We start from the raw sequence: 18,474 nt of genomic DNA on the forward strand, positions 1-18,474 counted from the left end.
TCCTCCTATTACAAGTAAACAGGTGGGATTATGCATGTTTCTTGCTCTCTAATCTTATTTGCTAATCTTGTTGAGCAGCTTGCCAAGAAGTACCTAGAGTTAAGGAGTGTCTGGCAGGGAAAATGTGCTCAAGAGTTAGGGTGACAGGGACAGGAGGGAAAGACATCCAAAGACAACCAGAGAATTCAAATTCGACTGTTTTAAATATTCAGTTTAAACTGGTATTAAAATGGTTCTGTCACATCTCTGCATGACAAACTACAGTTACTAGGATTACTAGCGCAGCGGGGGTCTATAAATCTGTCTAATCTCGGCCCAGTATTAGTTCAATTACTCTTTACTACATACATTTCCATGCTTGGATCCCTTCTCTGGTTGTTAGAAATCCAGAGAATATCCACATCTAGTAACTGTCCCTACCTGACTCTTCCAACACATGAAAAAAAACGACCACACTAAAGAGCTTAAGCTCAATCACTCTATTTTCAGACCAGCTTGTAAACACACCAAGTCTGAACTTTTTACATAACAACTGAAATATAACAAGGTCTTAACATAAGCAAACCAAGATGTTCACTTCAACATGAAAAATTTATTACATTGTAAAAGTTTCACAATAATGTGTATAAAAGCATAATAACACAAGTGACAAATAAATAAAAATACATTATAGAAGCATGTTTTACTACACGTGACATTACTCCACAATGTTCTCTGTTTCTGTGCTATGCTGTGAGACCTCATTTCTCAGCGAGTCTTGCTGAAATCGGTATAGGTACAATATCAGATCCCGAATCTCCTGCCGTTTTTCTCGAACTTTCTGTCTTGGAAACCAGTTCTCTAGCCTCAATGGAAGGTCAAAGTGCACCACTGGATCCTGCAAAGAGTGTCCACATAGGCTACATTTATTTCCAATCTTCAGACAAAAATCATTCAGCAGTCAGCAGATTAATAAAAAACATATGTGGTTTTATTTATTTATTATTTATTGATTGTTTACCTGTAGAAAACTCTCAGCATACTGCAGTAAATACAGACCACAGTCACTACTGTTGTCCTGGAGAGGAACTTTGCAATGGGAGCCCACCATCCGTTCAGCACTGAAGTCCCGAAATCCACCTCGTTTGACCTCCCACTCAACCTGCAGATACCTAAAAAAAAAAAAACATTTTTTCTTTCAAACAAAACTCTTAACCTGGCAGCTCTAAACTGTGATCCTTAAGAAACATAGTTAAGAAGAATGTTTGACTGATTGATTAGTTGAGTTTAATACAGATAGAAAAACATTAAACAAGCATTTTATTCAACTATTCCTAATGAAGTGCTAGGTGAGTATGAATACATACATACATGTGTATGTATGTACTCATGAAGAACTTTATTTGGCACAGTTGAATGCTTTTACTGCTGTTCTATCTGTATAAAACCCAACTGACACAGAAAATTTTAAAAGTATGCAGACGGAGAGTGTCTGTAATGAACTGTAATGATCTTCTATTCTCTTCACAGATGTTTAATGTGATATAATCCTGTGCTTTGTCTGGGCTACTCAAGAACATTCAGACACATATGTTTCAGTCTTTCACCCCAGTCTGAGTTAGCGTGAGCTCTGGAGGAGTTCTCTTGGGGGATGTTCCTGTAATCAGCTGCAGTCATTCATCCCTCAATTCGCAACAGTCTCTCAGACCCCACTGCTGGGAAGCACAACCATAGAATGACCCTACCACCAGCACGTTTCACTGTAGGAATGGTAATAGTCAAATGATACGCAGTGCTTGTATTACATCAGACATAGTGTTTGCTGTTCTGACCACATAGATTGAGAAAGAATCTGTTGTTGGTTTTAATAGTATAAAACAATTTCTTGTAAAACAAGAAAAAGTGGTATAGTCAGCACTTACTCGCGTAGGAGCTTCAAGATGCGCTCATGAACAGAAAGCTTTAGAGAGTCCATTATCAGAATGCAGGGTCTGGGGGAAAATATCGCAAAAAAAAAAAAAAAATACATAAAAAATCATCACACAAATGCACTTTACATGTACATGTATTAATAAAACATCACAATACTACAACTTAATATTTGATATAACTGGAAGAGACACCTACACACACATACCTCTTACAGATAGTCTGTTGTTTACAGGTTTTAACTGTGCAGGTCTACACAAACAAACATGTTTTTCAGCACATTAATTTAAGGATGTACTATACAGTATAAGTAATTACTTTTGTATAATTTAAATTTAATTAAGAACATTACTAGACATTAACGTCACTTACTGGTGGACCAGAAGAAGTCCTTTCATCTAGGATAAAAAAAACAAAAAAACAATCGGTTATCTTAAATGTACAATAAAACACCCAGTAAAACTTAAGTTGCTCGTTCAGATCACTCTATTAGAATATACCTGGATTTTTCTCTCCATCACCTTGCTGAGATTCACTATGAGCGGTAGAGTTACTGGAATTCTCAGTCCCATCATGCACTTTTTTCTCTTGGTCTTTTCTCTCCACATACTGTGGCTCCTCCAACCCAGGGAAACATATCACCACCATATACCAGTGAGCTCTACAACATACAGATAAAGTCAGCAACTGAACTAACTTGGAGATAGTGATGCAAATAACACGAGACCAATCCCCCGCCCCGGTACTATGCATGGATTTTCACATCCTCACACTCACTCTTGATTGACAGGGACAAACAGAAAGTCCTTCTCAAAGATGTCCACATGACGAGTCCATGTCCTGACCCGCTGGTGCCTTCTGAACTGACTGCAAGAACACAAGCAAAAACCTTTTAATTTTGACCAACAAAAGTGTGCTGACATATATACTGTATATTCTTTATTTTATTAGTATTTTTAACATCATGTTTTACACACTTTGGTTACATTCATGACAGGACAGGTAATTACTGATTACACAAGATTCACAAGTTTAATGTCAAACACAGTCACGGACAATTTGTATCTCCAATTCACATCACTTGCACGTCTTTGGACTCTGGGGCACCCGCAGGAAACCCACGAGACACGGGGAGAACATGCAAACTTCACACAGAAAGAACCCGGACAGCTCTACCTGGGAACCGAACCCAGGACCTTCTTGCTGTGAGGCAACAGTGCTACCCACTGAGTCACCGTGCTGCCCGACATAAATATATGAAATGTAAAAACTCCAATATTAGGTAAAGGTTTAGACCCCACAGTCAAGCTTTAAGCGGTTTAGGCTTCTGCTAGGGTTGCAATGATTTAATTCGCTAGCAGGCCGTGTCACTAGCCTGGTTTAAGTGTTCAACAGAAACAGTTGCCTGCGTCTGAGGGAGGGAAGGCCGGATGGTGACACACCTACTTGCTGCAACAGCAACTTTAAATTCAAATTATATCAAATTAATAAAAAAAATAGTAATTAACAATAAAAATGGCTGATGTTTTTACTTCTATCTTCAACCTTTCCCTCAGACAATGCACAGTTCCCACCTGTTACAAGACCACCACCATCGTCCCTCTCCCCAAGAAGAATCCCCCATCTTGTCTGAATGACTACAGGCCAGTAGCACTCACTCCAATCATTATGAAGTGCTTCGAGAGAGTGGTGCTGGCCCACATTCAGAGCAATATACCAGGCACTACAGACCCTCTACAATATGCATACAGGGCCAACAGGTCTACCTCGGATGCCATCGCCGCAGCCCTTCATGTCTCTCTCTCACACCTGGAATATAAAGACTCCTACGTCAGGATACTCTTTATTGACTACAGCTCCGCCTTTAACACGGTTATACCTCACAAACTTACACATAAACTGTCATCTCTTGGACTACACCCCACCATCTGTGACTGGCTTTTAAACTTCCTGACTGGTAGGCCTCAGTCTGTTAGGATTGGAAACAGGACATCAGCCAGCATAATCACCAATATTGGTACCCCGCAGGGCTGTGTCCTCAGCCCTATCCTCTACACCCTGTTTACCCACGACTGTGTCGCCTCCCACCCCGACAACATCATCCTGAAGTTTGCTGACGACACTGCTGTGATAGGTCGTATCACTGGAGGAGAGGAGGCAGCCTACAGGAGTGAGGTGAACAGTCTGGTTACCTGGTGTGTGGACAATAACCTTACACTCAACATAGACAAGACCAAGGAGATGATAGTGGACATGAGGAGGGAGAGGAGACCTCATCAGCCACTGTTTATCCGGGACCTTGAGGTGGAGAGGGTGAACAGTTTTAAATACCTAGGGGTCCACATCAGTGATGACCTCACTTGGACACTAAACACCACACAGGTGTTAAAGAGGGCTCAGCAGCGGTTGTATTTCTTGAGGAGGCTGAGGAAATTTGGCATGTCACCCAAAATACTCAGCAACTTCTACCGCTGCATCATTGAGTCCATCCTGACCAATTGCATCACCGTGTGGTACGGCAGTTCTACTGTGAAGGATCGCAAACGCCTGGAGAGAGTGATAAAGACTGCTACGAAAATCACCAGGACGGTACAACCCTCTCTCCAGAGCATCTACCATCACAGAGTCCACAGGAGAGCTGCGTCCATCATCAAAGACCCCACCCACCCCCAACATGGACTATTCACACTTCTACCCTCAGGCCGGAGATACAGAAGTGTGAAATGCAGGACAACAAGGCTAAAGATCTCTTTCTTTCCCACAGCTATCAGACTCTTAAACAGCTGAGCTGATTATTCATAGACACTATCACACTTGCACACAATACTTGCACTATACCACATATGACTGTTTACAGGTCTACATACAGCTGCACATGTATGTTTACACTACTGTCTTTACATTTTGCACATGTAACTATATTGTCTGATTGCAATATATCTGCTCTTTTCTTGCACAATGTACATAACTTATACTCAGCGTGTTTTTTTTTTTTACTATATCTAACTTTTATTTCTTAATTTGATTTTATTATTATCTTTGTACTTTGTTACATCATGTGTGGACAGCAAAATAAGAATTTCATTGTACAGGGAAACACGTTTCCTACTGTACATATGACAATAAAGCTTTGAAATTGAAATTGAAATTGAAATGTGGAATTAGGTAAGGGTTTCCACGTCTGCATAAAGAGGCATGTGAACTACTTGATTTTTTCCTCATTCTCACATGTACTTACGGTGTGCTGCTGATGTCTTCATTAGCATTGTCTCGCCGTGTGAGCTGCTTATAAAAGAAACTGCTAAACACGTGAGATCTTTTAACTGATGCTCGAGGGGCCTTCTGCACAAACAGATACCTTTAACACACATAAACACACAGAATTTATGAACACATTGCTAAATATCAAACAGTTCAATTATATGTTAAAATTATGTAACCTATTTTGCTTGCACTGCTCATTATAAACACTTTAGCTGCCCCGCAGTACTACTTGTGGTCAACGTGGCATTTAGACATCACTGGCACCATAATGGGAATGTAATGGCTTACTTGAGGTAGAAGTCAATGATGACATCATTAAGAAACTCCCCACTATCTAGACACTCCAGGTCTTCAGTGGTCACAGTAATGGCTCCTTTAGATGGTGGTGGAGGAAACTGGATCAGTCTAAACAAACAAAGTAAACAAGCACAAGTTTTGTACAAACCCACTCTATGTTTGGAATTACATTTGTGTCTTTTATACTTAGTGCACTGGACAGAAAGTATAGGCATTCAGTACCTGCGTGCAGGACCACAGTGCTGGTATGGACTCCAGTCTGCTGTAGGTTTACGTGCCAAGGACACGATGTAATTACCCTGAGTTTTGCTGTGACAAAGTGTATAGACTGAATCTGCATGGGTATCTGACTCCTGGGCCTATGAACACACACATACACACACTCAAACCCACGTTTTAGAAATGCTGCACTATTTTACTGCTGATGATACAACCTACTGTTACATCTACCAAAACAATCACCTCATATTTTTTCAGTTGTTTTTTTTTTTAAAGCATTGGGGGTAAATAATGGCATTTCGTTTTTAATAACAATTTTCACAACAAAAAAAATAGCTAAACTTCTACTTTTAATGCAGATCACCATTGAGTGTCCCACAGCCATAGGAACATTTTTTAGGAACTTAGGAATTTTTTAGGAATTTAGACATCAGGGCAACAGTTCCATAAACTTTTTTTTGTTTCCTACTTATCTGAACGTACTTGGTATGTACTTACAATGGATAAATCTGCTATAGGTAATGTTGCATACTAGTCAAACTAACTTCCTAAAAACAAAGTAAAGAAAGAAAGTTGTGTTTAGATAAAAGAGTTTGACTGCTTAGGTGCACCTCATCACCCCTAACTGTATAAAATGCAGCTGGCATCACATTTTTTATTTTATGTTAAACTTCATGGTCCTTGCAGTGCAACAGTCATGCACACTGTGAAAAGAATTCCCAAACATCTGTTTAAATCAGAAGGTCAAACACATCTTAGGTGCATTGTTGACTAATGTACACAGACATACAGATGCACAAGAACCACATTTGAACTACACACCTTAGCTGTGGATGAAGCTGCACCCGCTGGCGCTGGTGAGGATCTGGACTCCTGTGCCACAGTTTGTGTGTCTGCTCTGGGTTGCAGCAGCTGCAGCAGGTGTGTGTCTTGACCATCCTGCAGGATCTTCAGAGCGTCATCGTGCGGGAGTGGGGATAGGAGAGCAGAGTTGTTATGCCTGATGCCTACTATGTCCATTATAGAGGCAAGAAGGGCACCTTGGACTCCATTCAAAGGCTCACATACACACAGCAAAACACACACACTGCCTTCAGCTGAAGAACAGAGTGAATAGGAGAAAGAAAAAAAAAACATAAGATGTGATCAGCTTTAAAGAATCACAGTTACAGTTTGTGGTGGTTTATGAGATACTGCATTCTTTTATTAAAAATACTAAAGTGGATTACTGAATACATGTCCCAGACTCCCTTGCACTGTTCTGTTTATTCTTTACAAGATGGCAAAGCAGTTTTAAAAGCCTTCACATTATAGGCATTTCGTGCTTTGTTTGCTGTGATGCTTAATAAAATGTATTACAGTTTAAAGCTTCTCACAATGGTCATGATTTGGAGACGTGCTTCGCTTTTGTCAATGTCTTATAACCAATTTGTCAGGATTTGTCAGGTGAGCTGCAAACTGGGTCAATGTTCAAGCACAGTGGCAAGTGGTACAGTATAATTGTTTTACACTGGCATCATTACACCATACTAATGTAATGTAACTGGAGGAGGTGATACTGCAGATGTCCGCAATTCTATTGTGGAACTGACTCACCTGGCTGTGTCTCTGGCTGTAGGGCAGACAGATCGTTATACACGCGTCGAGCCTGAGCTTCAGCTAGCCACAAGAGGAGGAGGGATGAAAGTGGGACTTCATTTTCTTTAAACAATGCTATGTTTCGCACCATATGATTCTCCCACACACTGTACTTGCACACATACACAGTCGACACTGAAGTTTTTACCTCAGCACCTGAGGTGTCTATGAAAAAATAAGAGAAAAAAATTAGGTGAAAGTGGTGACACATGGTTTAAAAAGTTCTCTCACATACAAGTCATTTCAAGTAAACGTTTCAGACAGACTCCACCTCCATCGTACCTTTTAATGAAATGGTGACAGAGTCATCTGCGATCTGCAAGAGAAAGCAAAAATATCCACTACAGAACAGAAAGCCAAATGAATGTTAACATTTGCTAAACAGAAAAATTGATTTTCAAGACTCAAAAGCTGAAACGCATCAAACTAGTTTACCTATGTATACTGTAATTGGTATATAGCTAATGGACACACCTTCACAAGCCCACTGGTCACGGCACTCAGGCCACCCATGTAGAGGGCAGAGAACTGAAGCTCCATCACTGGACACTGTTGAATAGATGTAATCAGAATTGTTAGAACTGAAGCATGTCCTAAACCAGCAATGTCCTGGCTTTTGGCATTTAAATAAAGACTTCCTAGTGTCACAAAGAACACAAAAAAAGTGTTTAAGTCCAGTGAAGAGTTTGCAAGCAGTTATGTTTCTGTTTATTATTTAGAAAAGAACAGTAAAGCTATGGCAGAGCAATTAAATATACCTTGTTTGCACATGATGTGTTTCAAGCCGTACATTGTAATGGAGAAAAACAACCTCTTTAGGGGTATGCCAGGTCTTTAGATATGAATCCAATTGTAGGTTTTTAACCAAGGTAGAACAATCCTGTGGCTAAAGAGTCACAACCCAAAAAGTAAAAAAAAAAAGATATCTAAATGAATGGAAGGCCAAAATAACAGAAGAAAAGAGCAGAAATCTGCAGCCCAAACCAGAGAGACGATAGCTTATCACACTTCACACACTCACCCAACATAACAAAATAAAGTACATTCTGGGCTCAAGGGCATAAGCAGCTTAAAAGCAATGCCTGACCCACAGATGCTCATACACATGGGCACAAATTCCTACAAACACACTTCCAAATGTTGTGGATGTCCAACTAGCTCATGATTATGTGTCCACATAATTTTGGTCATATAGTGTACATGAAACATAGCCATGCAGATTGTACACAGCTTGTTATAATCACCTAGAGGCTTTTAACTGACAATATCTTCCCACAGGATCAAACAAACAGAGCATTGTTCAATAGCAAAAGCTAATCTATTGCACGCAAAGGCAGGTGCGTTTGTGTGTGCGCAGCACTAAATTCTTCAGATAACTGTTATTTGCAACTGTCACACAGTGGTGCCTGTGTTTTTTAGCAATCAGAGACACATGGTGTGAGTATATAATCATAGAACCCTCCAAGGGGACTGTGCATACAAATCATTTTTTGGCTCAGTTGGCATCTTTTATTCATTACGGCTAAGGCTGTGAATCACAAAACGTCCAGCTTTCTATAAAGCAACTTGCAAATGCCGTAGTATCTGCTTTTATCTTTAAAATGTTTTGAAGAGCCAAGCTCAGCTGAAAAGTATCAAAAATAGAACTTGCCCAGTCTTTTCAACATAATGCTTTTAGACTGAGCCAACAGGTTCTGAAGCTGCACACAAACTCCACTTGGCATTTAACAGCATTGGCACAAAATAGCCATTACAAAGGGATATGTACAGAGGAAGCCAGAAATCTGTAAGAGATGAGAAAGTCCCTAACTCAGCACACAAATCTTAGAAATAGGGAAACCACTATTCAAATAAGCTGTGTTCCACATTACGACTTAGACTGTACAGGATCTGCCAGGAAATTATGTTACTGATCTACCATGGAGTTTTAGAGAGCTTAACTAGATGTGGAATAAACTGAAACATCACTTAAGGTTTTCCTGACCAACATCAGTGCCCAACCATACAAATGCTCTTTGGACTGAATGGGCAGAAATTCTCACAGACATACTTTAAAGTTTTGTGAGAAGCCTTTTTAAACGAGCTAAAAGGTTCACACAGAGGTCACTTTATTATAATATCATTTGTTTATAAAAACCTTCCAACAAGCTCAGTCAAGTGGTCATATTTTATCAAATAATTGAAGGCGTTACTGAAATATTATTTAAAACCCCTTCCCCAACCAACAAAAACACACATTCAAACTTACAAAAAGGGTAACATATATTGCATATGTTAAACAGTTTTGAAATAAAAAAAATCTAAAGGTTGCTGGTTCAAGCCCCAGCATGACAAAGGTGACACTGTTGGGCCTCTAAACAAGGCCCTCAACCTTTAATTTCTTGCATTGAATATCTTCACGATTGTGAAACACTTTGGATATAAGCGTCCCATAAATTCTGTAAATGTAGTCACTTGTTGCCCCCCCTGAGCAGGGCTCTTAACCTTTAATTGCTTGTAATATATAAAGTCACAATTGTTGCTTTGGATAGAGGGGCTGGCTAAATACCAATACTGTAGATGTAAACGTAGATGTAATAAGCGCACTTCAAATTATTTTGTTAGAGACTGTAGACAACAGTACATGGTTTGGAACACAGCTAGGACATCACATAAAAAAGAGTCTTTATAAATTAAAATACAAGATATGTGTTAGATAAGAGTGAACTACATTTTTTTTTTTAGAACTTGCACTTCTGTCCAGATACAATAGAGGTGCTTTGTGTGCTTTGTGTGTGTGTGTGTGTGTGTGTGTGTGTGTGTGTGAGTGAGGGGGTGAGTCATGCCCACCTGGCTGTGCATCTCTAAAGGATGAGCGTTCATGTCAAACATCTTTTTCCTATTTACAGCCGGTGAAGCTTTGGGTTGCCTGAATGGATCTTTAGCTCCCTCTGGTGTTCGTAGGTGTGATGTACCGCTGTCGTCTCCCTCCTCTTCCTCACTGGATAGAACAACTGAAAGAGAGTGAGATTTTGTAATATGTTTAGCTTTGTAAACTTAGAACAGTGTGGACAGAGACAGCGTCATAATTTAGGAGGATGGTTCCTTGTTAAATCTGGTTCCTTTAAAGCTTTCTTTCCTATAATATTCAGTAAGTTTTTCCCTGCCCAAGTCTCACAACTTGACACTAAAAGAAAGATATCTGTTGATCAGCCATGAAACATTGCAAAAAATGATTGGAACTTGCTGCTTAATTAATAAATAGAATTTAGGAGTTTTTTCTATTGTCCATTGTAAAATAAAACAACACAACATAAGCTTAAAGAACTTTAAAATCTAGTAAATTTTTCTTTTGCTATTAATTCATAAGATTTATATTGCCTTCAAAAGGAATCATTATTATTATTATTTTACAGCTTTTAGAAATAACTTATTTACTTGGTTCAGGTGTGTCTGATTTACAGGCCTTTCTGACTTCCGCATGCTCCGAGTCGAGGGCGAGTTCATCCGGGGAGCTCTGAACTTCTGGATCACTCAATTCCAGCTCTGAACAGTCCTCAGCTGCCACTTCAGACAGACGGAGCACACTGCATCTGGCCCCTGGATCAGCATCTTCTAGCGCTTCTCCATTTTGTTGCTGAGTCTCATCCTTCTCCCTGTCACTGTCTTCCTTTTCATCTCTCATTTCTTCTGCACAAATTTCACTTTCACTGTGCTACAAAAACAGAAAAGAAAAAAACTAAATAAGCAGCCAGCCAGTACTAACAAAAACAGTGAGAAAAAGCTTTCACTACAGATAATAACAGATATAGAAAAGCAGCAATAAATTACAGAACTAATCTGTTTGGCTAAAAACAAATATAAATAAAATACAGATATACGTTGTCCCAAACTACATAGTTCTGTTCTAAATGATATGCCAAATTAGTAAACAACCAATAGAGTTGCTACTATATTTAATTTTTTTGCGTGTGATGTATAATGGAGCATCTAGGTAAGGATGTAAAAGTGTTGTCAAAAGGCAGGTCAGTAAGATATTCACTTCATTTTTTTAAGAAACTTCAAAAACTGACTTAGTAAAAGCAAAAGTAATTGGCCTCTGACCAGAAACTTAGAGGTAACTTAAATACATCTAATCCATTGCCTTGGTTTTCCCTGACAAGAATTGTTCTTAGTTTAACCAGTGCATGGCCACTGACAATTATCAGAAGCCCTAGGGAGAGGTGTCCAGGCTCATTTGAAGTGTGCCAGTAAGCACAAGCGTTAGCCATGTTTTTATAAAAAAAATTTATGTATGAAAATTTTTTTTAACTAAATCCACATGATGTGTAGCAGGACTTACAAGTTAGTGAGTAGATGCATGTGGCCAAATTACTATTTAAAGGCTGCAAGTGTGAATCAGCTCACCTCGGGGGGCGTGGCTTTGCACTCTGTGGAGTGGTATTCCTTTCCATTAAGGCGTTCTGACCGCTTGACCCTTAAAGGAGTGCGTTTCTGAGTGGCTGTGATGTTGCTTTCAGATATCTCCGAGTCAGTTCCTTCAGAATGCAGAGGACTGCCACTTAAAGAGTTAGGTGATCTTGTCTGATTGGACAACAATTTTTGGCTTTGTTTGCATGGTGAACAGTCAGTTTCTTTAGGTGAACAGGAATCTTTCTCAGCAGAAGAGGCTGGCGTGGTTTGTTTTAGTGCTTTGACAATTTTTAATCGTTTGGTTGGTGAGGGCTTCATTTCTTTGCAAAGGTGTGTATCTCTCGCTTCAGTGTTCGCTGCACTAGTCCTTTTGAGCGTTGAAGAATTAGTAGGTGTGAGAGGCAATGACTTGGTCTGGTCCTTGCATGCTGCACATGCTCTCTGCCCATCTGCATGATCTGCTGAGAGTCTGGCTTCTCTTTTTGGCTCTGACTGGATGATTAGCATGGATGCTCTACCACAGTTGCTCAAGTATTTTCGTCCCACTTCTGTCTGGAGAACATCGGTTAGAATCACCTTAACCTGCCGCCTAAAACAACAACATAGCATTTGAATACACAAATGCTGGTTGGACAAGTACTAGTAGCTCACTTCCTCTCTAACAACGAAGAAATCCTAACACCTGATCAAGTCTGCTGTTACCTAAAACACAAACCACTGCAAAACATTCTCAACAATATGAATCAACTAAAAAAAAAAAACATATAGTCTCATGCGAAGGTCTGGTGTCCCCCCTGGTGTCCCCCATCCTCCACAGAAAACAATTAAAAAAAATGACATTTACCTACGATTACACCACACTGTCAATTATTCTATGACTTTTACACATCAGTTTTTATTGTTTTTTTAATTCCAAATAAGGTACACTTTACATGAAGTTACTTGACCTTTAAACATTTGACAAACCAGTTTGGTCCATTAAAAAATACATATATAAAATTGTGCCTGCAACTAATTAAAAGTATTAGAAATATGCTCGTCATTTAGCCTGCAAAAAGTGTTGTTAATAAAATGGAACTGGAAATGACCATGCACATTCAATCACTAAGTTTGATGTATGCATCTAAACCATAAAATGTAGCGTGTTAGTAATCCAAAATAAACACTAATATTTATTTACTGACTTCCACTTGTTTATCTTGTTTGGCCAGTAAGTACTTGCAGCAGAATGAAGCAGATGATAAGAGATAAGTAGAGCAAGAGAGATGTTCACAGAATTTGGTCTAAAAATATGAACAGAATACACATTTTCTAATATTTTTATAACTGAAAATAAGAATTGTTCTTCACTATAATTAGGTATTTAAAATACTGTGTTTTTATTGTTTTAATATAGTATGTTTTATATACCAAGCTCTTCACATGGTTGCCAAATGCACAATTTCTACAGAATTGTCTTCATCTGAACTGCTGCTGCTGGTTGTGTTGTTTGAAGGTTATAATGTTGAAACAGTGTGGTGTTTTTTTTCCCCACACACCCATAGTGTACTTATACTTAACATTAGGAACTAACACTAAATACATACCCACCTGGGGCGGTCTGGGTCCTTTCTGTGTGGAGTTTGCATGTTCTCCCCGTGTCTGCGTGGGTTTACTCCGGGTGCTCCGGTTTCCTCCCACAGTCCAAAGACATGCAAGTGAGGTGAATTGAAGATACTAAATTGTCCATGACTGTGTTTGATATAACCTTGTGAATTGATAAACCTTGTGTAATGAGTAACTACTGTGTCTGTCATGAATGTAACCAAAATGTAAAAACATGACGTTAAAATCCTAATAAACAAACAAACAAACATACTCACCTACCTTGTATGTACATTCACGTATTTTACCCTTTTTCTTCCAATCTAGTCCTATCCAATAATCCAGTTCTTTCTTCCACTGCTGCGGATCCCTACTCTAAACCTTGTCATCCCTAACACATGTCCCCTCCCACACATATGCAGTTGCCAACCACTTCTCTTTACTTGACAAAGACAGGTTAATGCACTGCTCTTCATTATTCACCATCTCTGTGCAGACGCCTTCAACTGCCCAGTCAGTCAATAGCACAACTGAGTTTTGAACTGTGGGACAATTGTAGCCTAGCGGTTAAGGTACTGGACTAGTAAACAAAAGATCACTGGTTCAAGCCCCACCACTGACAGGTTGCCACTGTTGGGCCCTTGAGAAAGGCCCTTGACCCTCAATTGCTTAGAAAATATACTGTCACAGTACTGTAAGTCGCTTTGGATAAAGGCGTCTGCTAAAATGCCGAAAATGTAAAAAATGTAAAATGAACTGTTCATTATAAGTGCACATGTTTAACTTACTTGGTCACCAGAGGTATGTTTCAAACCAGATCCCTGGACCTTGTGATGCGCCACCCTACCACCCCAAAAGTAGTGCAACACTGATTACAATCAAAACAAGGCACTTCAGTTCTTGCATAACTGATCCAAAGGACTTCTACTGACTCATAACTTTTGCAAATACTCACGATAATGTAACATCTGGCTACTTGTACATGTGTTAAAGGTACATCTGAACAATTTAACTGGTAACAAAAGAAGTACCTCATAATGTCCATCTTCTTCATACTGTCATCATCATTTGCTTTCTTTCCATTTTGGCGAAAAGCTTGCTGAGGGGGCGAGTCATTACCAGCCAGCTGTGTCCAGTGGATCTAACGGATGCATAAATATCACTGTGTTTGAAACTTGTTGGGGACAGAGGGCTAAGGGAGATTTGACAACAGAACACAAGAGCTAAAGCAGCTTATTTATTATATCATTATACACAAATTTCTGCTTTCAACCAATTCATAAGTGTAGACAAAATAACTGAAACCCACATCATATATTAATATAGAAGAGCTAAAAGGCCTAGGTCAACCATGTTTTTTTTCACAAAATGTCTGCCCATACCATTATGGATTCCACTGTATATTTACCAGAAAATCAGGGGTTAAATATCCTTTAACTTGCTTCAAACTTTAATCAATCTAGAGTAGATTTTGTGTGTGTGTGTGTGTGTGTGTGTGTGTTGTTTCAGTTATTTTGTCTTTCACCTATGCATGTTTAGATATCATCATCATGCTTCTGTTGTACCCTTACCTTGTTTGGCTTTTTGGCACTTTTTGGCACATCTTCATACTCCTCAGCAAGATTTCTTCTCCTGGGAATTTTTAAAGGATTTCCAATCTGACACACATAAACAATGGTAGTTAAAAATACAGAATGCGGCATTCAAGCCAAACACAATAAAACAGCCCATGTGTGTCCATACAGATGTTTGCTTTTACAGTGTTGATACCTCCTGCAATGACTTCACCTGCAACACAAACTGTCATTCTTCAGCTAATAACAATTGCTATAACAATGCTTGGTGCATTGACACAAGTCCTTTTTTGCTTTTCTGTTCTGGTAGGCTTTGTTTAGCTTTAGGTGCAGCATCTCTGTGGTTTTGCTGATTTATGTGTAGTCTGGAGATAACTATGTTTTGCTTCAAGGTCGTTTGGATTCAGTCTTACTTAACATTGAATAAAAGCATGTATGTATAAACATAAAAAAGTATGAAGTGTGCATACTTGACAGTTATTAAGCTTCCCCAGTGATACTGGTGTGAGTGTCAGAGCTCTCCTGTGATCTACAGCAACACCGCTAGAGTCAGAAATGCCAGAGAGATGAGCTTTATCATGGGGCATGGTGGATGACAGGAATGCCTTATTTACCCCTTAAACTGTATAGACAGAAAATCAGAACAGATTATCAGACAAGCTTCCAATATTGCAGTTCAGCTAAGTTATGGTGCTCTTAATGTATTTTAATTCACTTTGATTAGCCTGGTTTAAAATTACAAGTGATGTAACAAATAGGGACTGGGCAGGATGTGAACAAGTCATAGTCACAGTCTCTAAATACACTACATGGCCAAATGTACTGAAGGTTCAGATGTTTCAGTCACACCCACTGTTAAGAGGTGTTTAATATAAATGATATTATGGAAATGCCATTTATGTTTCTATAAAGTTATGGTTAGATAAGTTGGTGTGGAGAAACTTTAGTGGCCTGCACAAAGACCTGACTTCAATCACACTAATCACTACTGGGATTAATTGGAAGACTAATTAAAGGATCAAATCAAAAGAGACTGATAGCGTCCACATATTTTGGCCATACAGTTTACTTCCCACTACATATTTTATCACCTTGATTTAAGAAATGATTAAGTACTTATGGATTTATAAATGATATAGCCCTGTATTTGTGATGATAGGTTCCCAAAAAGTGTCTTTGCATTAACAGGAACCACTCATATGTGAAGAATTGTAAAGCAATTTCAATTTACTTTGACATACTTGTGACACACTGTTACATAACCAGAGCTTTGCTTAACTGTACAGATATCCATAGTCATATTTTCACCATCTCTTGAATACCATTTGATTTAATAACTACAGTTAGAGAAATAAACATTAAAGACGGTAAGTCTCAGGTTACCACATGTTATCCTACTTGAAAACAGCTTCACTTTGCCCATGCTTAAATTACCAAAATACTACTGAAAGCACAAAACACATGTAAAACACATGTAACACACATGTAAAAATCAGTCAAAAGAGCATGTGTATTGCTGGGCACCGACGCTGCTTTAAATGATGTTCCAGTTCATTTCCAGAGCTGTTCAGTGGTGCTGTGGTCAGGGCTCTGTACAGGCCACTGGAGTTTCTTTAAACCAGCAGGGGCACAGTCATGCTGAAACAGGAAAGGACCTTCCCTATAATTTCCTTTATATAATTGATTTATTGTGCCTGTTAGCCAGCACCTGCTATAGCACACTAATTCAGTAACTAATTGTCACAATACTTTTGTCCATAAAGTGTAAATTCAAGTGCAAATTAAACAATGAGAACAGTTTTATTTGAACTAATTAAAAACGTTATAATAGGAATGACCTGTACGGAACACTGTGACCCTACTGTGCAGTTCTGAGTGGTCAGCCGCAGCAGCTACTTTTAAAACACTTAACTTGTATAAAATGTTGTTCAAGCGTTTGCAATAAATACTACATTTCCAACACACACAATGTGCAATGTATAAGAAATTACAATTACTAGTATGTTATTAGAGAAATTGGTTCAATGTTAAAAATCAGCTTTAGTTTAGCATAAAAGGCTAACAGCTTACTGCAAATTCATTTTGCACCGATACTCCTTGAGTTCTCTCTCGCTATTATGAGCTCTGAGTCGCTATTTAATCCAGAGCATATCCGAAGGAGACTTAAATTACAAATAATTAATGCTAAAAGACTATCTGTACAGCACTGTAAGCGTACATGCTCATTAACAATTATTTCTCTGAATGAAAACTTCCTCTGTAAACCGGACGTTGTTCTGCTTCTTAATCCACATAGGAATGCAATGTTTTTTGCCTACCCGCTTTCCGACGAACTCTGTTCTCAGTGCGTTAATTGGTTCAAATTCACATGTCTTCTCTGATTGGACACCAACCAGAATAGAGCCCGCCTCAAAGGAAAGTTTTCCTACATATACACCAACTGGCCACTTTATTAGGAACATCTTAAAAATAATCAGAACCGCGTCGTTCTTTGTGGCAGTGATATCACATTGTTCCTGAGAGATTATGGTCCACACTGATGCATTCACACTATGAATTATAGAATGTTAAATCGCCACCTAAAAGGTATACAAATAATTAGCGACATTGCTCACATAGGTTTTACAACAAATGGTAAGCTGTTATTAGGGGACCACTGGGTGCCTAGAAAACCTTTCCCACACCACTACAGATGATGATAAAAAAAAGATCAAGCCACAGAAATTGTGAAAATCCACATAAATAGTTTGTTACACTGTTAAACAAGCTGTCCACTTAAACTAGAGGAAGGTAATGTTTACTATGGAAGCACTTCTGTAAGTCGCTCTGGATAAGAGCATCTGCTAAATGCCGAAAATGTAAATGTAGTGTGCCAGTCTTACCATTTTCCCATAACAAAAAAAGTAAAAGTCAGTGATACTGCACCCTGATACCCAGAGCTGCATAACCTTATTTTAATCATAACTTATTTATTAAAGTCACATAGGTCACATTAATGTGCAGCTTAGGCTTGCCAACTTTCAGAACTGGAAATAAGGAACACCCTGGGCTGGCGGGTTGGCAGAAGAAATAGGGTGGTGGGTGGGATGGCGGGTGTTTACCTGAGCGGGAGCGGGGTGTAGGCGGTTAGGGTTGCACCTATAAAAAATATGACAGGTCTTACACCCTCATAGGAACATTATCAAAATGTTTTATTTAGGCTGTTTAACATTTAGTATTTTCATTCTTTATAATAATGAATCAGAACCATATTTTAGGCAAAACAACATGCATAAAGAACATGTAACATCTTTTCTCATTAGTACAAACAGCATTTTTATATAATCCATCTTCCCCATAGTGCCAGCCCTGCTTGTGTTACTTTAGTTTCGCCCTAAGCCGGATTCGAACCTAGGGCGGAAAAATATGCGCGTTGCGCTCTGCCTACTGCGCTACTCAAACAGTGGAGTAAAAAAAGTGAACAATACTTAAAATAATAACCAAACCTTTTCTAATTCCCATGGTAGCAGCAGTTTCCTTCTGTTTCATACACATCGCCCTGTCTCAGTCTAATCTGCAGCATTTCACTCCCATTGATAAAAATACGAAACAAAGCGTG

At 38.9% G+C, this 18,474-nt stretch overlaps 1 protein-coding gene across 3 annotated transcripts; it reads right to left on the reverse strand.

The window, feature by feature from the left end:
• Positions 1 to 550: 550 nt before the first annotated feature.
• Positions 551 to 17,090, reverse strand: senp7 (SUMO specific peptidase 7). 3 transcript variants are annotated; one of them, XM_063005963.1, is made up of 22 exons: positions 16,947 to 17,090; positions 15,347 to 15,498; positions 14,874 to 14,960; positions 14,334 to 14,443; positions 11,713 to 12,307; positions 10,744 to 11,020; positions 10,156 to 10,319; positions 7,801 to 7,875; positions 7,609 to 7,642; positions 7,475 to 7,491; positions 7,285 to 7,300; positions 6,511 to 6,785; positions 5,692 to 5,828; positions 5,461 to 5,577; positions 5,147 to 5,266; positions 2,686 to 2,775; positions 2,409 to 2,569; positions 2,281 to 2,306; positions 2,117 to 2,160; positions 1,902 to 1,970; positions 1,001 to 1,151; positions 551 to 877 (listed from the first exon to the last, which is right to left on the reverse strand). In XM_063005963.1, exons 2-22 carry the CDS (start codon positions 15,461 to 15,463, stop codon positions 698 to 700), a joined length of 2,862 nt encoding a protein of 953 aa, XP_062862033.1. In that variant the 5' UTR covers positions 15,464 to 15,498; positions 16,947 to 17,090; the 3' UTR covers positions 551 to 697. The 3 variants fall into 3 exon arrangements, with proteins under 3 accessions (XP_062862033.1, XP_062862032.1, XP_062862034.1); XM_063005962.1 differs by having other exon boundaries at positions 7,285 to 7,491; XM_063005964.1 differs by lacking the exons at positions 14,334 to 14,443; positions 14,874 to 14,960; positions 15,347 to 15,498; positions 16,947 to 17,090 and adding an exon at positions 13,581 to 13,626 and having other exon boundaries at positions 7,285 to 7,491.
• Positions 17,091 to 18,474: the final 1,384 nt, after the last annotated feature.

The sequence above is a fragment of the Trichomycterus rosablanca genome, chromosome 12 (genome assembly GCF_030014385.1).
Source record: "Trichomycterus rosablanca isolate fTriRos1 chromosome 12, fTriRos1.hap1, whole genome shotgun sequence".
In the NCBI taxonomy this organism is placed as follows: Eukaryota; Metazoa; Chordata; class Actinopteri; order Siluriformes; family Trichomycteridae; genus Trichomycterus; species Trichomycterus rosablanca.

What these genes read in the sequence shown, in the direction of transcription:
- senp7 (XM_063005962.1), bottom strand. Translation starts at nt 15,463, where the DNA reads ATGCCCCATGATAAAGCTCATCTCTCTGGCATTTCTGACTCTAGCGGT. An exon ending in ACAGCCAGAGACACAGCCAG is followed by an intron (nt 6,786 to 7,284) that starts GTGAGTCAGTTC and finishes TCTGTTCTTCAG; the next exon opens with CTGAAGGCAGTGTGTGTGTT. An exon ending in GGACTTCTTCTGGTCCACCA is followed by an intron (nt 2,161 to 2,280) that starts GTAAGTGACGTT and finishes TTGTTTGTGTAG; the next exon opens with ACCTGCACAGTTAAAACCTG.